This window comes from Prionailurus viverrinus, chromosome E1, assembly GCF_022837055.1.
Source record: "Prionailurus viverrinus isolate Anna chromosome E1, UM_Priviv_1.0, whole genome shotgun sequence".
NCBI classification, from domain to species: Eukaryota; Metazoa; Chordata; class Mammalia; order Carnivora; family Felidae; genus Prionailurus; species Prionailurus viverrinus.
The window spans coordinates 22,523,885-22,542,882 of NC_062574.1; the positions used below are offsets into that span (position 1 = coordinate 22,523,885).

At 50.6% G+C, this 18,998-nt stretch overlaps 1 protein-coding gene across 12 annotated transcripts in view; it reads right to left on the minus strand.

Moving 5' to 3' along the window:
* Positions 1 to 1,376: 1,376 nt before the first annotated feature.
* RFFL (ring finger and FYVE like domain containing E3 ubiquitin protein ligase) overlaps positions 1,377 to 18,998 on the minus strand; it is a 66,041-nt gene continuing 48,419 nt past the window's right edge. For 9 of the 12 annotated variants that reach the window (XM_047831772.1, XM_047831764.1, XM_047831770.1 and 6 more), the window contains 5 exons: positions 12,128 to 12,541; positions 8,941 to 9,024; positions 7,767 to 7,977; positions 6,509 to 6,532; positions 1,377 to 4,062 (listed from right to left, as the gene is read on the minus strand). In XM_047831772.1, the coding sequence (XP_047687728.1) occupies positions 3,881 to 4,062; positions 6,509 to 6,532; positions 7,767 to 7,977; positions 8,941 to 9,024; positions 12,128 to 12,541 (915 nt within the window). In that variant the 3' untranslated portion in view covers positions 1,377 to 3,880. The remainder of the gene's footprint in view (positions 4,063 to 6,508; positions 6,533 to 7,766; positions 7,978 to 8,940; positions 9,025 to 12,127; positions 12,542 to 18,998) is intronic. The other 3 variants (XM_047831760.1, XM_047831766.1, XM_047831765.1) reach the window with 3 other exon arrangements.

Here is an 18,998-nt window from a genome sequence, read left to right on the forward strand (position 1 = left end):
TATTCCGCTGGGAGGCTGCTTCCCAGTCGGCCTGGAGGCTAGCTCTAACCTCATCTGGGTGTCTACCTGCTGGTTCAAGTGTGTTGGGAGGAAGGGACAGGAGGGGTTGGTACCACCCTGACTCTAATCCAGCACACTGGTGTTTCTGAATAGGCACCATTCAGTCTCACATCAGTATTGAGAATAAGACTCTCTTTATTCTGTCCTTTGTGGAGACAAAAGCTGCTGCTCCTTTGAGCGCTGACCTACATAAATTTCCACCCCCTTCTCCAGCCTCCTCGGGCCAAGCAGCCAGACAGGGCAGCAGAACAAAGTGTGCCCCTTGGGATTCTGCCAAAGGACACTGTCACTGCCCTTTGGCCCAGCTGACTTAGACCCAACCTACCTGCCCTTACCAATCACTTAGACTCCAGGTGTGCCCTCATGGCAGAGGGGCCCTGCCAGCCACAGGGGATTATCTTAGTAATGAGCCTGGCCCTTTTTGGCCCTTCCCGGTTTTGCTGGGTGTTCTTTCAGTTCGCTGTTCAAGGTACTATGTCTATTTCCTTCTAGTCTCTCTCCTGCATGTTTTTTTTCTGCCGCTGAGATTATACTGTCTACACAGCTTCATATTTCCCAGACCCCGGGCAACAACATCTTACACCTCCCCAGCACAGTGCTGGAGGCCTGCCCTCCTTGGAGACTGTTTACATGCTGCTGGTTGGCAGCGTACAGGAGGTTGTCCTGGGTGCTCAGCAAGCCGGTCCCCCAGAATAAGGAGGATAGCTGCAGCTCAGCCTCCGGCCTTTACATCCACCAGGCAAGATTGCTTCCTCGAGTCCCAGGGTAGATGTGCATGGAATCCAGCTCTCCCCACACAGGCCTGTGTGCACACAGCCATCTGCCCACGAGGCTCAGTGACCTCTGAGCCATAACTACTACAGCTGTATCCAAAAACTACCTTCTGTCTCCCAGGGTCACCTGAAGTCTTGACTGGGCACACTGGCTGTCCTCAGATTCCTTTCTGCCCACATCTTCGAGGCCCATTTCTATGAGATCAGTGTCAAGTGTCTGAACTCAGTTGGTGTTTCTTGCTATTTAGTCTTAAGGCTGGTTCTTTTGCTACGCAGCTCCCGTCCTCTCGTAGGCTGTTCCGTGGCTTCTCCCATACTCTAGCTGTGAGACCTTGAACAAGTCAAAACAGCACCAAACTTCAGTTTCCTCATCTGTTGAACAGGAATATCAATAAGGCCACAGTGGCCCAAGCATCTCCACAAATAATGCAGTCTCTCAAGAGCATGCCTGTGTGCACACAGCCTGGGATTAGCCTGTGGTGTATCAACTCTGTCAGTCTTAACTCTCAGACCTCTGGTGTTCTCCCACCAGATGAGACAGGCTTCTATAGTGAAATTTTATTACAAAATTATAAAGCAGAGCTCTGTAACAAAAAATACACATTTGGGTTTGCTTTAACACCCAAGTAATTCTGAAGACTCTTAATATAAGCCACTTGAAGTAACACATTCACGTCCCCAAGATTTCAACCAATTTATACAATATATATTGTGCATGAATTCCTGTACAGCTTATTCTTACTAGCTTGGATCCAACTATTCCAATATATTATGAACCAGTCAGCTCTCCTAAGTCTTGAAACAAGTCTCAAATGAAATCTCAGAACAATCACAGCAAAAGCCATGGAATAACTGGAAGAATTAGAGGTTTTCATGATAATTAAGACCCAAGGATCCATGAAGGGTGGGGGCGGGGGCAGTGGTTACTCAGAAAAATCAGGTTTTCTACCTAGATTAGATAGTAACTGAAATGGGATCTTGAATTCCCAGCCTTTATTTGGTATGATAATGATGGATGACGACAAATCGGGGTGGTTTGACACCATTTTTCCTGAATGAAAACCTTCGTCAAAATAGATAAAAAGACTCCAAGGCAAGTTCTTTCTCCAGAATGAAACGATACCAGTTATAATTCTTACTGAGGTTACTAACCTTCAGGACATTATTCGTAACTTCTGTCTAGGAAGAGGGACTGTGGGAGGTGGGGAGAGGGAAGGCCTCAGCAGTGAAAGCAAGTTTTAGGGAGAGAGCCAGCATCTGCCCTGAAGTTATTGCTAGATCTTAACTGAGTTGCATAAATATAGACCTGTTTCACAGTGGAATCGAGAAGTGGTGGAATTCTCTGCCAAACTGGTACGCATTGTAAACCATAATATTTACTGTCCAGCAGAAAGGTCAAAGGTCCTCTCACTGACCTCTTGATTCCCCCAATTCCTACAAAGGCTGAGTCCCAGAATCCAGTCATCCAGGGCTTGGTGTAATGTCCAGGTAAGTGGCCCAGTGGTTCAACTGGCAACCACCTTATGCAATCATTTCACTCCTCTGAAGGGGAATAGTGGTTGATGATGGGGGAAAGCCTAAGCACATATGTACCGATAAACAGGTCCCCTTGGAGTTTCCCACCGTCTTCCAAAGTCATGCTAGGTTCCAGTCTGAGAGAACTTGACTGTTCGGCAGGGGAGTAGGGTGGGGGCGGTGGTCTGCCAAGGCCCTCGGTGTCTAGGGTTTGTGTAGTTCATCCATTGGTGATGGCCGCACACAAGGCTCTTCGATAGCATGTGTGTGGGTTCTTGACTAAGCTTCTCCAGCAAACCTAAGCCCTTTGGCTCTTCCAGTGGTAGAACAACCCTAAAAGGGCTCAAGAATCCTCTAGCTCAATGTATGGTCTTTCTAAAGGACCTTGAGAATGCTTCTTCCTGACCTTCCCTCAAGTCAGTGTTCTGAGAAAGGAAATGGGAGTAGAGAGTCCCCACCAACCTGGAGAAGTAAGACTTGGAGCTGTCTGCTCAACAGCTGACTCCAGTCTCATTCAGTAACTTCAGATACCCCTCGGGTGTTGAGGTTTGGTCTCCAGGAACTTCAGGAGAAGTGTGGCTACAGGAGAGCAAGGCTCTCTGCCTTCAGTGAGACCATGGAAAAGAGTGGAACTTCATTCTCAGAGGAAAGTGGTTTGCTATTCCTGTCTGCTGGAGAAGTCAAAGTTAAGCAGAAAGCCCCTGCCTCCACCCAACACTTTCCCTTCTCTCAAACTAACAGGGATGGCGTGCGGGCCCTAGAGAAGCAGAGAGGCTGTGTGAGCCGTCTCACGCAAACGGACTCAAACTTCCCAGCAGTTTGGGAGCCGGGGTTGGGGTCAGGAGACTCATCGCTTCCAGTCCCAGCACTTAAGGAAGCAACTCTTCATGACTTTGAAATTTTTCAGTAGCAGTTGAGTTTTGTTTCTCACCAGAGCTAAGTTTACCGGTCCAAATTCAGTCCCAAGGAGGATCACTCTCGGTCTGGTAAGCTAACATCTTTTTGGTCTGAAGAAACAAATGGATTTTAGGCAATGTAGCCAGAGACGTTAGCAAAGGTAGGTTAAAGCACAGAAAGCCAGAGCAGAAATAAATCCAAAATGTGCTGGGGAGGAAGAGAACCATTTCTACCAGGACTTCTGACCGGTGAAGGCCAGAGGCAGGGAGCTCAGAAGGATGGGTGGGGTACACAAGGGTGAAACTGTTAGGCCTTCGGATGAAAGGAGGAAGATGCGGTCCAAGTTCTGGCAAGTCCTCTCTTCATCAGGTGCCATCATTACCCCAAGATCACTGAGATAGGGACTTGCCCGTGCAGTCTGTTCCGGTTTCCACCGGCCTCCGGCGCTGCCAGCCAAGAGGTGCGCCTCCGCGGCAGGACAGGCATGCCCAGAGGTGACAGCATCCTTGCTTGCCCCGGTCTTACGAGCACTGCAGATTTTCTTGTTAGCCTGCCCCTCTGTGAGCTGCCCAGTCTGGAGCCCAGACACCTCAAGCTACGTCCCCATAAGGCACTGAAGAAGCCGGTGCAAGCCCTCACGATCGGAAGACGTGCACGGCTCGGATCACGTACTGCCGACAGATGGGACACTCGTTCATGCGCTTGCCACACTTGGTGCAGGTCACCATGTGGCCGCACTCCAGCAGGACACAGTCGATGGGCGAGTCCATGCAGATCCTACACAGGTTCTCCTCCACGCTGGACGGTGCCGCTCCCCCTGTACAAACACCAGGCAGGAAGTGGGCGGAGGGGAGGGGAGGCTGTGAGTGTGGAAGAGAACAAACGCCCCAGTCCACACACTTCCCTCAACTGGAGCTCCAGGCAGACATCTCCCCCCCGGCCCCAGTCCTCAATCCCAGCTGCGTGCTTAATCTGCGCCTCTGTGGGGCAGGCTACGGATCTGAAGAATAAAGTACTTGGAGATCAAACACAAGCCAGCACAGGAGAACTAAATAAGGCCAAGTCCTCAAAGCTTAAAAGAATTTTCAGACAGTTGAGGATGTAATATGGTGAGAAAGTGGCACTTGGGGACTCATTATCCCCTGAGGCAGAACATGCTGAAAAGATAAAGAACTGGTTCCAAAAAGTTTAGATCTAAATGGTACTGTAGTGAACGGCTTGTTAACGATGGCAGGGCTTATCGGTAAACATATCCCCAATTTCATATAGCCAAGGATCAGGGGGGCCCCCTGTGCTATCCCACAGACCTCCCCAGGGCCTCCTCCTCGGAGGGGACTTCCGGGCAGAAGAGCCCAGCAGAGATCATAGCTCCCTCTTCTGTGCCCACCCCCCGACGCCTGCTCCTCGCATTGGATCACAGTGTTTATCTCCCCCACCACACCAGGAGCTCCTTAATTCAACAAATTCCATCAACTTCTGCAGTTCTACACTTAGCATTTGTTGTCTGCTCTGAGGTCGGGTATTTCTCTTTGAATCCCTAACATGCCAGTCATGTGATAGGTGTTCTCTAAATGTCTCATAAATGAACATCTCCCAAAGGAGTGCTAGCAGCTCACGTTTGCGGAATGCTGTGCCAGGCAGGGTCCTAAGAGCTTTGCGTATTTTCACTCTCTGATTCCTCATTAGAAACTAGGAAGTAGGTACTCTTGGCACCTGGGGCCAAGGAGTTAAGTGGCTTGCCCAAGGACACACAACTGCTAAGTAGAGGAGCCAGGATTCGAATCCCAGCAGGCAGGCCTTCCGGGCAAGTGGCCCAAGGACAGGGACTATGGAATTAGTATCAGCTGCTCCGTGCACAGGGCTAGTAGCAGCTGGCTGGCTTGGGCCAGTGATGAGGTGCAGTGGGCATGGCCAGGATCCTAGTTTAGTGCAAACAGAAAATCCACGTCCAAAATCCCAGCCATCCCCAGCATGTTTTAAATGGTAGCCCAAACCAGGTAGCCATAAGCAGGGAGCTGGTCGCGTGCCAGTCACCTGTCCCATGCCACTGCTGCTCTGCACTTTCTTCTGTTTCCTGGACTATTCAAAAAGTCAGGAAACATTTGAGGTGGGCTAGCTGTGAAAGGCAGTGAAACCTACTGGCCCCTTCGAGCAGTTGTTGGCCCCAACAGGGGTTTGGAAAGGACTGAACTATATACATAAAATGATCTAGAGCGAACTACAGAATATCATACTGATTGCTGTTCTTAGGAACAACGATAAACCCATCTACTCAGTTGCCAGTATTCTCCCAGAGAAACAAACAAACAAAAAAGACAGCATGTGGATTAGCCTGATCTTGGCACCAGGAGAGGGGGTGAGTCTAGAACCCCCAAGGGTTTGTGGGGGCCGAAAACTCAACGTTTGAGGATTTATCTGAGCAAAAGGCCATTTTACTAAAGAACAAGTTTGGGAGAGTCTTCTGAAAGTTTTAAAATGGTTTGCAGGCCCCAACACTACTCTGAGAACATTCTCTCTTGGGGGCAGAGCTCAATCGCACAACCTTGAGGCTTTCAAAAGGCAGAAGGAAGGTATTTTTAGAATGAAGCCCAGGCCCCACCAGATTTCTGTAGTGCTTTCTGGGGTACCTGCAGGCCCAGTGGCTGTCTTTAACACCCAGGTGGGGGTGTGGCAGCAGGGTGGTATAGGAGTCTTGTGGTCAGAGAGCACCACATGTGACACCTTTCCTGCTCCATCCCAAGAGCAGCTCCAGTCACCACCCAGCCCTGTATGAACAAGGCTCAGGTCACCTCCCTCTCTTTTTGGTTGGTACCAGGAGCTGTGAGACATGTCAGGCGATTTCTCTGCAGGTACACGCAAAGACCCTCCCCACTCAGACCAGAACAGAGTGAAAACTGCAGGGGAAGGAGCGCCTTAGCAGCAGGAGTATGAAAAATGAAGCGAATGCGACACGCGCCGCCGCTCGCTTTGGTAAATATTTTACAGATGCTGGCTCCCAAGCTCTGGCAACCCCGAGACATGCACATCAGTCTGCCCCTGGGTAGGCTGCCACTCTTCACCTTCCCCAGCTTTCCCAGGGAGGCGAGAAGGACAGTTTTTAAAGATGCTGAGAAGCCCTGGTTCTCCGTGAAATTTTCCCTACGCTGTCTAGATGCCAATACGCTCACAATTCTTAGCCTGCTAAGAGGAAGCAGGGTTAGCAGAGGGGAAAAACAGAAGAGCTCAGAGTCCAAGCATGGTCCCAAATAGAAGCAACTACGTACCGTTCTGGTCTTCAGCACCACACACTGCAAAGGAAAGAAAAAGAAGATGTCTGAATGTGTGATGGCGTGAGGAACGTCTCCAACCAGCCTGTCCTCACTTTGTGCTCGGACCGCTTCCCTGCTTGGGAGCCAGGCTGGCCAAGAGCCCAGCCAGACGCCCGCCCTCCTCGCTCACACGCTCAGAGCTCACACACAGCTCCCGCTGGCGTGTCCGGTCCAGTCTTGGTAAAAGGGATTCCACTGGTTTGGATGAACAACACTGCCAAGTAGGCAGGACCCTGCACAGGCACAGTATCCTTTTCTATCACTTTTGAAGCAGCATTAACATCAAGAAGGAAGGAACAGTCAGCCAAGGAGTCTGGATGAGGTACTCCCATGGGGCCATGTCCTATTCCCCAGGACATCACAACTCTACAGGGATTTTGGGGACAATCCAAGAGAGGAAAGTGAGTCTGTGAGCAGGCGACTAGTCAAGACATCCTCAACTCTGATAAACTAGTGGGACAGGAGAGCCTGAAATCAGATCTCGACCACCAACAGCATGCATGGAATCAAAATGCTGATTGCAGAAGCTAAATCAGGTGGGGAGGAGAGGGCTCTGGGTGAAATTTTAGGAAAAGAGGAGTTTAAAAACAGCTGAATACACACTCCTCTTCCACAGGACTTCTCTGCCTTTCCTATGGCGTCCCTCATGAATCGGTAATAGGGAGACGAAGTTCTTTCCCCAAATTCATTCAACCACAGGCCTAGATATTTTACTGAGCACTGCCTAAAACTGATGCCGTGTAGAATGCTTTGGGAAATGACTGCAGGGAAAGCCCACGATCAGGCAGAATAGATCTATTCCCCTGCACCACGTGTGCAGATGCACCTCCTCATCTCCCAACTGCTCAGGAGGGTATTGCTGGGCGGGGTATGGCGGGGTGGGAGGGGGGGAAGGGGACACGTGGTGGGAAAGGCTATGGACTCCGTCCAGGATGCCTTCAGTTCAAATACAGGCTCTACAATAAAAGGGTAATGCCAATCATGCCTATTTCGCAGGCAGCTCTGAGGATTAAATGAATGTACACGGTGCCTAACCCGGTCCTGGCACTCAACTTCAAATGGCAGCTATTACTGGCCGGTGCAGATGCGTAAGGTGACTCCTTCCTTGGCTAAAAACACGGAAATCTAGTCAGGTCGGTGCCGTCAGGCTTTAGAGTGAGAGCAAGCAAGCGGTCCGGGTCCGTGTGCAGCTGCCGCGCAGCCGGCCCCTCACCCAGGTGCTGGAGGCCCTTCTGGTCCTTGTACAGCCGCGTCACCCTCTCCATCAGCTCCCACTTCTCACAGCAGCCCTTGTAGTTGACGAAGTTGCGCGCCAGGATCTCCTTCAGCTGCCGCACGGTCAGACCTTCAATGTCCTCCAGGTCGGTCAGGTCAGACAGAGAGGCCCTCCGGCCTGGGACGAAGCCGTCCTCTGAGTCGACAGACTGCAATGGCAACGGTGAGATCGGTGGGCTCAACTCTTACCTCCCAAGCTCTCGCCGAGACCGTACTTCTGGGCCCGACCTCAAGAAGTAAGTAGGAACAGAGGCAGGAAGAGGACCTGGCCTGGTGCTTTGCTTTGCAAAAGAGCCCCCAGTCTCTTCCTGACCCACGGTCCTGGGCTCAGGCACAGCCAGCCCCAAACCCACCAACCGGTGTCATACAGAAGGCGCACCGGTTTGAGTCACACGGCCCAAATTTTGACTCCTCCACCGACTGATGCTAAACACCATCGAGCAAGTTGCTCGCCTCTCTAAGCCCGTCTTCCTGTCCGTGAAGGAGAAATTGCCGTCCTGCCGCACAGGGTTCCTGTGAAGATTAAAGGTAGCAACACAAGAAACCACCAAGCATGGTGCTGGCCTTTCCCCTCTCCCCTGGAGTGAGTTCTGCTTCCCTCTGGAAGAGGCAGACTTCCCTGGCCAGCACTCCTCTGTACGCGACCTCGACCACAGCTTCGTGGCCCTGCTGCCTGTGCCCTCTGGACTGGCCCCGCCACGGCTGAAGCCTGAACTCCTGAACTCCGTCTCATCTTTCCTCCTGATTTTCTGACCTCCTTCTCCTGACAATAGCTACTGTATGCTAGAAGCAGAAGAAAAGAATGACAAGATTTGCGCGGCAGCACCAGGAGCCTGCCCTCTGGCAACTTACAGAAAGGCAAGAGACTAGAAACAAAGGGGCCGCGAGGCTCCCTGGTCTCCACTGTGACCTCACAACTCCTCACTTAACTGACGGCTTCCAAGGTTTATCTGGAACGATAACACTAAGCTCCACCCCTGAAAACAGAATTGTAAGACTATCATCACAGGCTGATTCTTCACTTCTGAGTCCGCTGAGAGGGTCCCAATCACAGCCTGGCAACACCAGTGAAAGAACAAAGGCAAAGGCACAGACCCGAGCAGAGGCCCCACCTGGGTCTCATCCTCAGCAGGTGCTCTGGCTGTGCTCTCCGGGTAGACGGGTTCCTCTTGGTCCTGAGACACATGGCCATTGGCCTGTGGGAAGAGAAAGGTGCCATCACATCCACAGAGACGACCCAGGGATTTGCACAGCATGGGCCTCTTCCCAGCTCATATCATATCCAAACGTATTCCCATCTCCCCCGGAAATCTGGTGTCTCGAACCACAGCATTACAAAAGACTGCTCTTTAATACTGACTCTGTCGGGGGGAGAAACGATACAAACAGATTTCAACTCTAAAAAACAAGCAATACATTACTTCTGCTCACCACCAGGGTGGCATTAGTGGCCACTCACCATCAATGTGATCTCAGCTTGAACAGTCCAAGTGAGGGGAGGACCACAGGTCCACTGCACTGCGGGCTGCTCTCTAACTGCCATCCAGGTTCTCCTTGACGCTGATCCCAAACTGCCCTTCCTGTAACTTCTACCCACCATCCTTGGTTCTACCCCTGGAACCAATGTCCACGATCTTCTCACAAATTGTTCACGTCATGTCTTCTCGCCTCCACACCATATCTCCCTGGCTTCCTCATTTGACCCAGATGAGACTTTTTAGACCCTTATCACTCTGTTCCCTCTCTTCCATCCAGTCACTGCTCTTACATTCTAGAAATGTGCTCCGACCAGCAGTGCACACTATTACTAAGAGCTATCTTGATACCTGGTCAAAAATTACCTTAATGCACCAGAGAATCTATTAGCCTAAAACTATAAAGACAGATGTCTATGCTTAAGGAGTTTAGAATTCTAACTTCTCAAAAGGCTTTGTCAAAGAGTAGTTAAAACTGTGAGCCTCCTAGTTCCATCACCATTTTTTTAATGTATATTTTGAGAGACAAAGAGAGAGAATAAGTGGGGAAGGGGCAGAGAGAGAGGAAGAGAGAATCCCAAGCAGGCCTGCACTGTCAGTAAGCAGAGCCTGACACGGGGCTCAATCTCACAAAGTGGGAGATCAGGACCTGAGCCAAAATCAAGAGTCAGATGCTTAACCAACTAAACCACGCAGGCACCCCACTCCACCCCCGCATCACCATTTAAGCCACAACCCCCTTAACTAGAGCCTCTTCACCCACTGCTCCCTCCAAGCAAAGGCCCTGGTGTGAGCCAGGAGCGAACAGGTGTCTGAGCTCACAGGTCTTTCCTCCAGACTCTCAGAACAATAAAGGGACAGCCCAGGAAACCAGTCCCCCATGGCCCCAACCACTCATCCCAGATTACGATGCATGACATAGAGCTAATTAAGAAGAGGCCAATAACTACAATGGAAATGAAAAGTAAAAATCACCACCACCACCAAAAATGGCAGGTGGTGGTGAGATCACACATGTAGCATACATGTACGGGGATGCACCCAACACAGTATCTGGTTCTCCCTTAGCTTTACGTGGATGTGGTACCCACCAGTCTCCTGGAGTTACAAAGCCTTTCCGAGCCTAACCTCCTAAGTAGACAGCTTCTGTATGTCCTTTTTTCCTAGAAAGAGAAACTGGAATCCACACTGCAAAGCATGCTCTTGTCTTTTCAGTTTGCCCACTGGCTAAATCAAAATCTGTAACTAGTGTCTACCCACTATTTTGCTTATTCCACCCACTTCTATCCCTAGTAGTGATGGCCAGGGTGCTAAGGGGAAGGGAAAGAAGCCTGGAGCGGACGCCATGGCAGATTTGCATCCTAGGTGCAGGTAGTCTGCATGAGTTACTTGACTTCCCATGTCTCTTCTCCTGGCTTGAAAACTGCAGATGTCACCAGAACAGGGGATGTGAGCTGTGACCTGCGGGTGCAGCCTGGAACTTCTGCTTAAGGGCAGGAAGTTAAGAACCTACTCCTTTCATGGAAAAACCCACCTGAAAGTTCTTTAGGGAACAGCAATTTCCTCAAGTTACTTTCCAGGCTCCCCATAAACAGGAGTGCTCAACCCAGCCAAGGGAGGAAGTCATACTAGGGGGTAAAACCTGCCAGGAGACAGAGCCCCAGTGTAGGGAAGAGTTAAACTCCAGCTGGGGAGAGGGCACACCACAGCCCCCAAGAGAGCTAAGTGAGTTTACTGCAGGTGAAGTAAGCCAGCACCCTGGCCTTTATGCCTCAGTGCCTGCCAGAGCTGAATCAGGGGCCCAGTCCCGGCGAAGGAGGGGGTCACAAGCAAGAGGCAGCGGCCAGCCACGGCCTGCACAGGACCTAACACTAGTGCTAAGCCAGCCGTAAGAGGCTCCCAGCTCTTCAGACCCGCTGTCACGCCAGCCAGTCCTCCCAACATCCCGGTGAGAGCAAAAGTGGTCTGGGATCGCTAACCCCATTTCATCGATGAAGGCTCAAAGCTTGCCCAAGGTGACCAAAGAGTCAGTGACAGATTGGATATGGAAACCAGATCTTCTAGGTCCTAATGCCAGAAAAATAAAAGGGTCACCGAGGCACTTCAGTGTATCTCTGGGGCGCCACCACTCCTGACACGCTGGGTAAGTGTACTGGCCTCGCTCTAATCCAGTAGCTGGTTTGCACATCTACCTTCCCTCTCACAGGGGCTTCCTGAAGGCACGGGCAGCTCTGTACTCCCCAGGCCTGGTTCACAGCTCCACCAATGTGCTGCTCTTTGCCTGCTGTTTCTAAGCCCCCTGGGAGGATGCCAAGGCCACTTCCCATTCCATAGTATACCAACCACAACCTGACCCAAACGATGACTGGCGAGAGAAGCAGCGACCGTGTTTTGGTCGCAGTGTTCCTCCGTTCTCCCTTCCCTCTTCATGTGCCTTTTCCTACGTGCCTTGTGACGGTTACTAAGGCACCGAGCTCCCCACCTAGCTAAGGAAGACTGATAACAAAGATAAGCAGGAGTGCAGTCTGCACAGAACTAAATTTGGAATTAACAGCTTTCTCACAGTATTTCTGGAACAATGAGTTTTTAAAAACTGACTAACAGGGATATATGTCTGTATTGAGAGGATACAAAAACCACAAAAATACCTGATGCTGTGCATTATCGTCTCTGAAAAAAACAAAACCGGGGTCTGATGTCCAGAAAACATGCCTGCATCAGTAGGCAGAAGGGACACTTAGCCTCACGCCCACTCGCACACAGCGAGCAGGAGAGCGCATTGAGCCCCCTGACCGGCCAGGGGCGGCCGTGACCCGGTGCATACCTGCTGGGTTTCCTGAGCCTGGGCTGGGGGAACAGAGGTGGCCTGTGCGGATGAAGAGGCAAGGTGAGGCGAGGTAGGAGGTACCGTGCTGGCGCGAGGCTGGGTCAGGAAGGCCTGCTGCTCGGGGACATCCGCGGACGAGGTGGGCGCGCGAGTCCTGCCCTCCTGGGAGATTACGGGCTGCTGGCCAAGCACCAAGAACACCAGCTCCTCTTTCTCCCGGCACATTTCGGTGGAGGTGTCATGGAGGCTGAGATAGTCCCTGAGGTCCTTCACCTTCATCTTCATGAGCTCCTCCCGCCGAAAGGCCGTGGCTCGGAACCGCTGGCACAGAAGGCAGAGGCGGGGCCCGTTTCCCACCTGGCTCGAACAGCTCAGGCAGAAATTCTTCTTGCAGTCCAGGCAGGTCTGCTGCTTAGAGCAAGAGGCAGCGGAAACCATGTCAGACTGAGGACAAGAGGGGTGGGATGGGGGCCTACAGCTGCATGACCAGCAAGGCCTCCCCCAATCACTCCTACTTGTACTAAGTTACCTATTTTTTAGGCTATTTTAAAGTAGGCCCCGCGGCCCGACATGGGGCTTGAACACACGTCCCCGAGATCAAGAGTCGGACGCTCTACCGACTGAGCCAGCCAGGCGCCCCAGGATGCGGGTGCCAGCTCCCTTTTTCAGGTTAAACACCACCCCCAGATGGCAGACCTCCCCCCGCCCCATATGCATCTGTGTATCCATGTACAGGACGCTACGTTTATTATTCCAGTTGAGGCTTACTTTTTCATTGTACAGATAGAGAAACAGAGGTTACTAAGAATACCAACTTTAGGGTCGGAAAAAAACCCAACATTTTTATTTAGTCTCCCCCTCCATTGTTTTCAAAAGTTTATTTTTTTTTTTTTGAGAGACAGCACAAGCAGGGGAGGGGCACAGAGAGACAGGATCATAAGCATGCTCTGCACCATCAGCACAGAGCCCAACTCGGGACTCGATCTCACAAAGCTGTGAGATCATGACTTGAGTGGAAATCAAGAGTTGGACGCTTAACTGACTGAACCATCCAGGTGCCCCTCTCCCCCATTTTTTATGGTGTCACCTTGGGTGTGTAACTTAGCCTCTCTAGCCCTCAGTTTCCTCATCTGTAAAATGGGGGCAATAATAGTATCTACTTCATATGACCGTTGTATAGTTAAGAGAGAATGCATTTAGCATATCTGACACATGATTCTTCAATAAGTGTTAACTCTTTTAATTATTTCTAGGAAATGGGAGATAATTTTGAGAGCCAGGATTCAAACTCTGAACTACAATTCTTTCTACTTTACTGCTGAGAAAAGAAAGCAAATGCATATGTATGATGGTGGTTACTACTATTATTAATTAAATTTACTGAGAGGCCACGATGTGCTAGGGCCTGTCATTTAATTCTCAAAGCAACCCCGCAAAGCACTACTGTATCACTGTATTATGTATTAATGTACATAATCATTAATCAATCATTATTAACAGGCCTCCCTGTTTCACCAAGCAGGCGAGGCCCAGAGAAATTAAGCACCGTACTCGGGGGCAGGCAGGGAACAGCAGAGCTGGGACTCACACTGCAGGCCTGTCTATGTGGAATGTCCGCAGCCACGCCCATTGCACCAGGCTATGCTGCCTAACTCAGTCCCGGTCAAGCCTACAGCAGGACCTAGTCCAGGGCCTGGCTCTCCATCTCCAAACCCCCCCCCCCCCCCAGGAAGGCCCAGAGTGCTGGCAATCCAGAGACACACGGCAGCATACCCAAGGCAAATACTCAGACAGCTACAGGGGCCCCCCAGACGCGATGAAGGAGCTCTCATCTGCGCAAGTGCAGAGTGTCCCAGCCGCACGACGAGAGCACCTAGCAGGTAGGAGGTACTGCATGACAGCAGCCTCTCCCATAACGGCAGACCACACAGCACACAAGGGCTTGCTCAACTCACAGGAAGCAAATCCTCAGCCTCTCGCCCTACAGGCTGAGCCAGCACAGCAACATCTGACTGAGCTCTGTCCCAGCCAAGAGCAGGCCACACTCCCACGGCAGAGGTAATCCGTGGGCATGCTGGCATGGCCCTAGAAGCACACACTACTAGTCCTCTAAAGAAATTAAAAACTTTTCATCCTCTGGTGACTTGAGCATTAACTAAACATTTCTGTTCCCTCTCTTCTAAATATAGAAAGCTGAATTCAAACTCGCAAGAATGCCCGAGAGACTTAGGTTCTCCTAGGCGAGATCAGATACCCCTGTGCAGGCTGAAGAAGGCTCCAAGTGGCATTTGTGTCATAAAGGGAAACGGGCATGTCTACCACCCAGTTTTGACCACTCATACTTAGAAGGCGTTTTGAAAGGACACATATCCAGCTCCCTCACTCTCTACAGTCATAACCAGACAATAAAATGGTCAGAGCCCAAGTTAAAAGGACACATGGCTGCATGAGCATCATAACAGTCCTGAAACCTGTAGCCACTCAGGTGGAAAATAGATGTTTTGGGGTCCTGGGGGGGTTCATTTAGATCTAAAGCTTTTCTATTGGGAAATGAAATACGTTTAGGATGACTGATCATGAAATGACGAGGCTTTGGTATAATAAAGCTGCAGGTCCTGATGTGGAACATTACTTAAGTCAATGCAGTTTGACAAGACCTAGCCTGACGCAATTAAAAAGCCCTGAGTTGCTCAATCAGCCAGATCTAAACAACTCTCTATTCTTTCTTCAAATGTGCCCAGCTTATTGGATTATTGGATGCAAGATCAGAATGCAAAGGCAGCCACCCAGCTTCTCCATATCCCCTTGCTCGCAGGGGACTCTCAAGTCAGCCGGCATCTGAAACACCCCCTCAAGGAGTGAGACAGCCTCCAGGCTAGCATACCAGCCTGCAGAGCCAGGACAGAACAAAGGGAAAGGAGAAAACGGCTGTCAACAAACGTGGGCAGAATGAGCAAAGGCAACACGTGTGTATAAATTCTAGCAACCCCTGCAAACCAACTGAGTAACAAGGAAGCATGAAAGATGAGTTAGCGGAGCCAACATCCCTGCAAAATTGCCAAGAGTACAGCACCTCCAGGCAGGCACCGCCCTTCAAGGGATGCCCGGCGTGGGGGGCGGGGGAGGGCAGGTCGCTCTCCTTGGCTAATCTGCCCTTCTGTTATTCCTCTCCACTCCCCGTGCACACTCCCTGGCACAGGTGGGATAGCCCCTCCTCCGCACCAGCCTTCCTATGGGCATTTCTCCCTGCAGCCCACTGGGGGGGGAAGAGGACAGCCTGAGGAGTGACACAGTTAGGATTCATTCCTGGCAGGTCCCTTCCTCGCTAAGGGAACTTGTACAAAACAAGTAAGTTCCCAGGGCATCAGATTCCTCACCTGTAACATCAGAAGGTCAACCCACCTCTAAGAGTTACTGAAAGCATTACATGAGGTCATGCACAGGAAACCTTAGCATAAGGTGGGCACTCACAAAAAAAGGTAACACAGTCACCTTTTATTCCCTTCTCCCTTTGCCTTATCTCTGAGCTTCTGCCAGTACTCTGAGATCCCAAGATCTTTTCCAGTTTCTAAGTACGACCTCCTCCTCCTCCGCAGCCTCCCCCAACTGGTCCAACTAAAGAGGCTGAGCACCAGCCCCCCCACCCCACTTTCCAAAACAGTCAGGGCCCCTGCCAAACTACACATGGGTATTGCAAATACAGAGGAGGTTTTTGGCTTGGGGCAAAACCTTTGGCTTGTCATCCCTCTCTAGGACTAAAAACTCTAAGGCAGGGGGTACAAGCTATGTTCTCTCCAGATAGTCCTGAATGTTATCTGTGCATTGTACTGGATGAGTATTCAGAAGATACTGACCACAATGAAGAAAAGAAAAACAGCAGGATCCTCGTAATCATTTCCTTTCAACCAACTTCTAGAAAAACGTTTTAAAAGCCTGTGGTTGTTATTTGCCAAGCCCTAAAGATATGAATGCTGATCCACTTAAGAAGGAAGTTACAAATGAAAAATTCTCTTAGGAGAAAACATCCTTAATATTCACAAAATCCGTTGTGAATTACACAAAATTAATTCTTATTTTTGTGGCAAGACAACATCGTACCAATAGCCATCTTTTTCCGTTCAAACTGGAACTTTTCTTGCTCTCATACCCCCCAAAAGCTCTTTTTGCTACAGAAGCTTTCTCCTTATCTCTTTGATCTCTTTCGTTCCTCTGTTCAAAATCTTTCTTGTGCTTCCTTGCTATCTGGTGACAAGCTCCTTCCAGCGGAAGTCATGGCCTTTCACCATCTGATCCCAGCGTGGTCCACCCTAACTCCTCGAGCATCCTGCACTCTGGCCAAACAGGCCACTCACAGTTCCCAAACACACCTGGCACTTGCCCCACCTCTGGTGTCTTTACTTCAGCCACTGCTTTGCAGATCAATAAACTTTCTTTCATCCAGCTAGAATTATCTGGTGTCTCAATTTACCAGCAATGCCTGATTCCCTAGTACACAACTTGCACAGTTGCTATGAGGGCCTCCTTAGCCAGCCAGGGAGCTCCCCGATGGAAAGGCCGACTCAGCTCCATCTCCACAAACCTGTAACCTCTAGCTGTGAGCACACTGCTGCAGCAGCAGAGTTGGGCCCTCAATGAAAATCTTCAGCATGGAATTATCAACCACGAAGTAATGAAAACAGAAACTCTCCAGCCTACTTCCTCCTTTACAAACTGTTGGCAACTCAACTGCCTAGTCATTCATTCATTTATAAAATCATATTGCCTATGACTGCATGTCAGTCACTGTTCTACTAGCACTGGGGACAGAGTTGCAAACAAAATCAACAGAATCCCCGTCCTGTGCTCCACCTCTGAAGATGGGCCATGGGCAAACATTTACGTCAGGTGGAAACAGGCACCATACACAAAAATGAAGCCTCCTCCCACGTTCACCTACCCGCCATTCTCTCTTCTCGGGGGGCAGTTTCCTTGCTCACTCATTCTCTTTTCTGGCTCAGAAATGTCAGGAACTCGCCAGATCCCTTGGTTCTCTCAACATGCTTTTCGACACGCTTAGTGTGCTGGTGCCCGAGCTGATCACCATCACTGCGCTCGCTCTCTGCTCCCCTCCACTCACCTTCCACAGGGTATAACTGATGTTTTCAAGAAAAGGTCACACAAACCTAGAGCAAATTCATGCAACCTCACTGAAACAAATGTCTTTCCTGTTCCAAAGGAACAGGAAGTTACTTTGCCACTTCTTCCCGCAGTTGTTCCCAGCATTTCTCGTTGAAAACAGCAAGGTCTTGGACTATCCAACAGACTCTAGTTGCACCTGAGGAATCCTGGAAACTACTGACTACCTTAAACAGAGAGAGCAATTTCTTCATCTCTAAAATGGGAACAAACAATAGCACACGTTTCATAGGCTGTGTTAAGGGGTCAAAGAGGGAATGCATTTGAAACACCAAGCTCAGTGCCCGGCAGGTGACAAGCAGCCCATGGGCCTCCTGCCTATCTCGCTTCGGCTCCCGAACCCACCCCACCGTCTCCATCACTAAGAGGACTCCCAGCTCCTTCTAGTCTCTGCATCGGCTTCCGTCCAAGGACTCGACCTTCCAGTCTAAGTGTAAGGGGAACAGCGTCGCAGCCACTGAACCACAGCTCCCTGGCCACCTGCAGTGGCCTCTCTGGTGGCATTCTAGCAGTGACCAGGGCGGCCAAGCAAATCGCGGCAAAGCTCTGCTGAGGGCCCACCTTCGCTGCAGTGGAACGTAGGCAAAACACAACCTACGAGGCAAAATGCCAGTCCTCCTCCACCTTATGGGGACAAAAGGGTGGTCAGCGCTACAGGAATTCTCTGACGTGCTGAATGTCTTCTGGGAGGCAGCTTGGGAATTCAAAGAGCTGGGTGTGAATCCTGGCTCTGCCCTCTACTAACCACATGGTCTTGGGGTACTACCTAAGTGGAGGGAAAAGACGGGAGTCGTTCAATCCCTCTCACTCCATCTGCCAGGAACTTGACAGTCTCCTTCTTAACGGTTAAACTCTAAAGCCTCAGTTTCTCATTTGTAAAATGGGAGTTTCGGGACCCTGAAACCTCTATCACAGAGACACTGTGAGGATGAAATGAAACCAAAACATCCACACAGCTCACAGCAGACCCTGGCATATAGCACGTGGCTTAAAAAGTAGCTCTTCCTCTCAAAGTCCCCGTCAGCGCCATTCTAACATCACATCCAGGGCTGCAAACCGCCCGCTCTGCAGAAGAATGCAGGAATTCCCAGGTCAGGGTTCACCTTCAGCCCTGGCCGTGCTTGACCGAGGAGAATATGCCACCTCTGAGCCCTCACCAGGGACGCCCGCACCCAGGCACAACTCCCCAGCCACTGGTCTCCCCTGCTGCTTGCTAATCTGGAAAACATGATGACTACCGCGCACGGCCAGTGAAGTCGCTACAGTAAAGGAGCCCCGGTCTTTGTCCTGTCAGGGTCTTGATGTACCTGAGATGTCCTCGGCACTGCGAGTGATAAAAAGAACAAGTTAATCTGCGGCCGGGCTTCTTATGACGACAGCGAATGAAGGGAGTAACACTGAGTGCCTGCTCCATTCCAAGCATCAGGCTGGACGCCCCTGGTGGCCTAACCATTTTATTCTCACGACACTGTCCGATGTGTATGACTATTACACCCCCATTTTAGAGACGGGGGTGGGGAAAGAATCTCCAGAAAAGTTAAGTCATATGGCTTGTAAGCAGCAAAGCTGACATCTGAATTCAGGCCTATCTGGCTCCAAATCTACACTGAGATGCTCTGCTTTGGGCTAGTTTTTCTTTAACAATCTTGTGAAGGGATCAGGTGTGGATTATGGGATCAGGCAACGGCAAGGC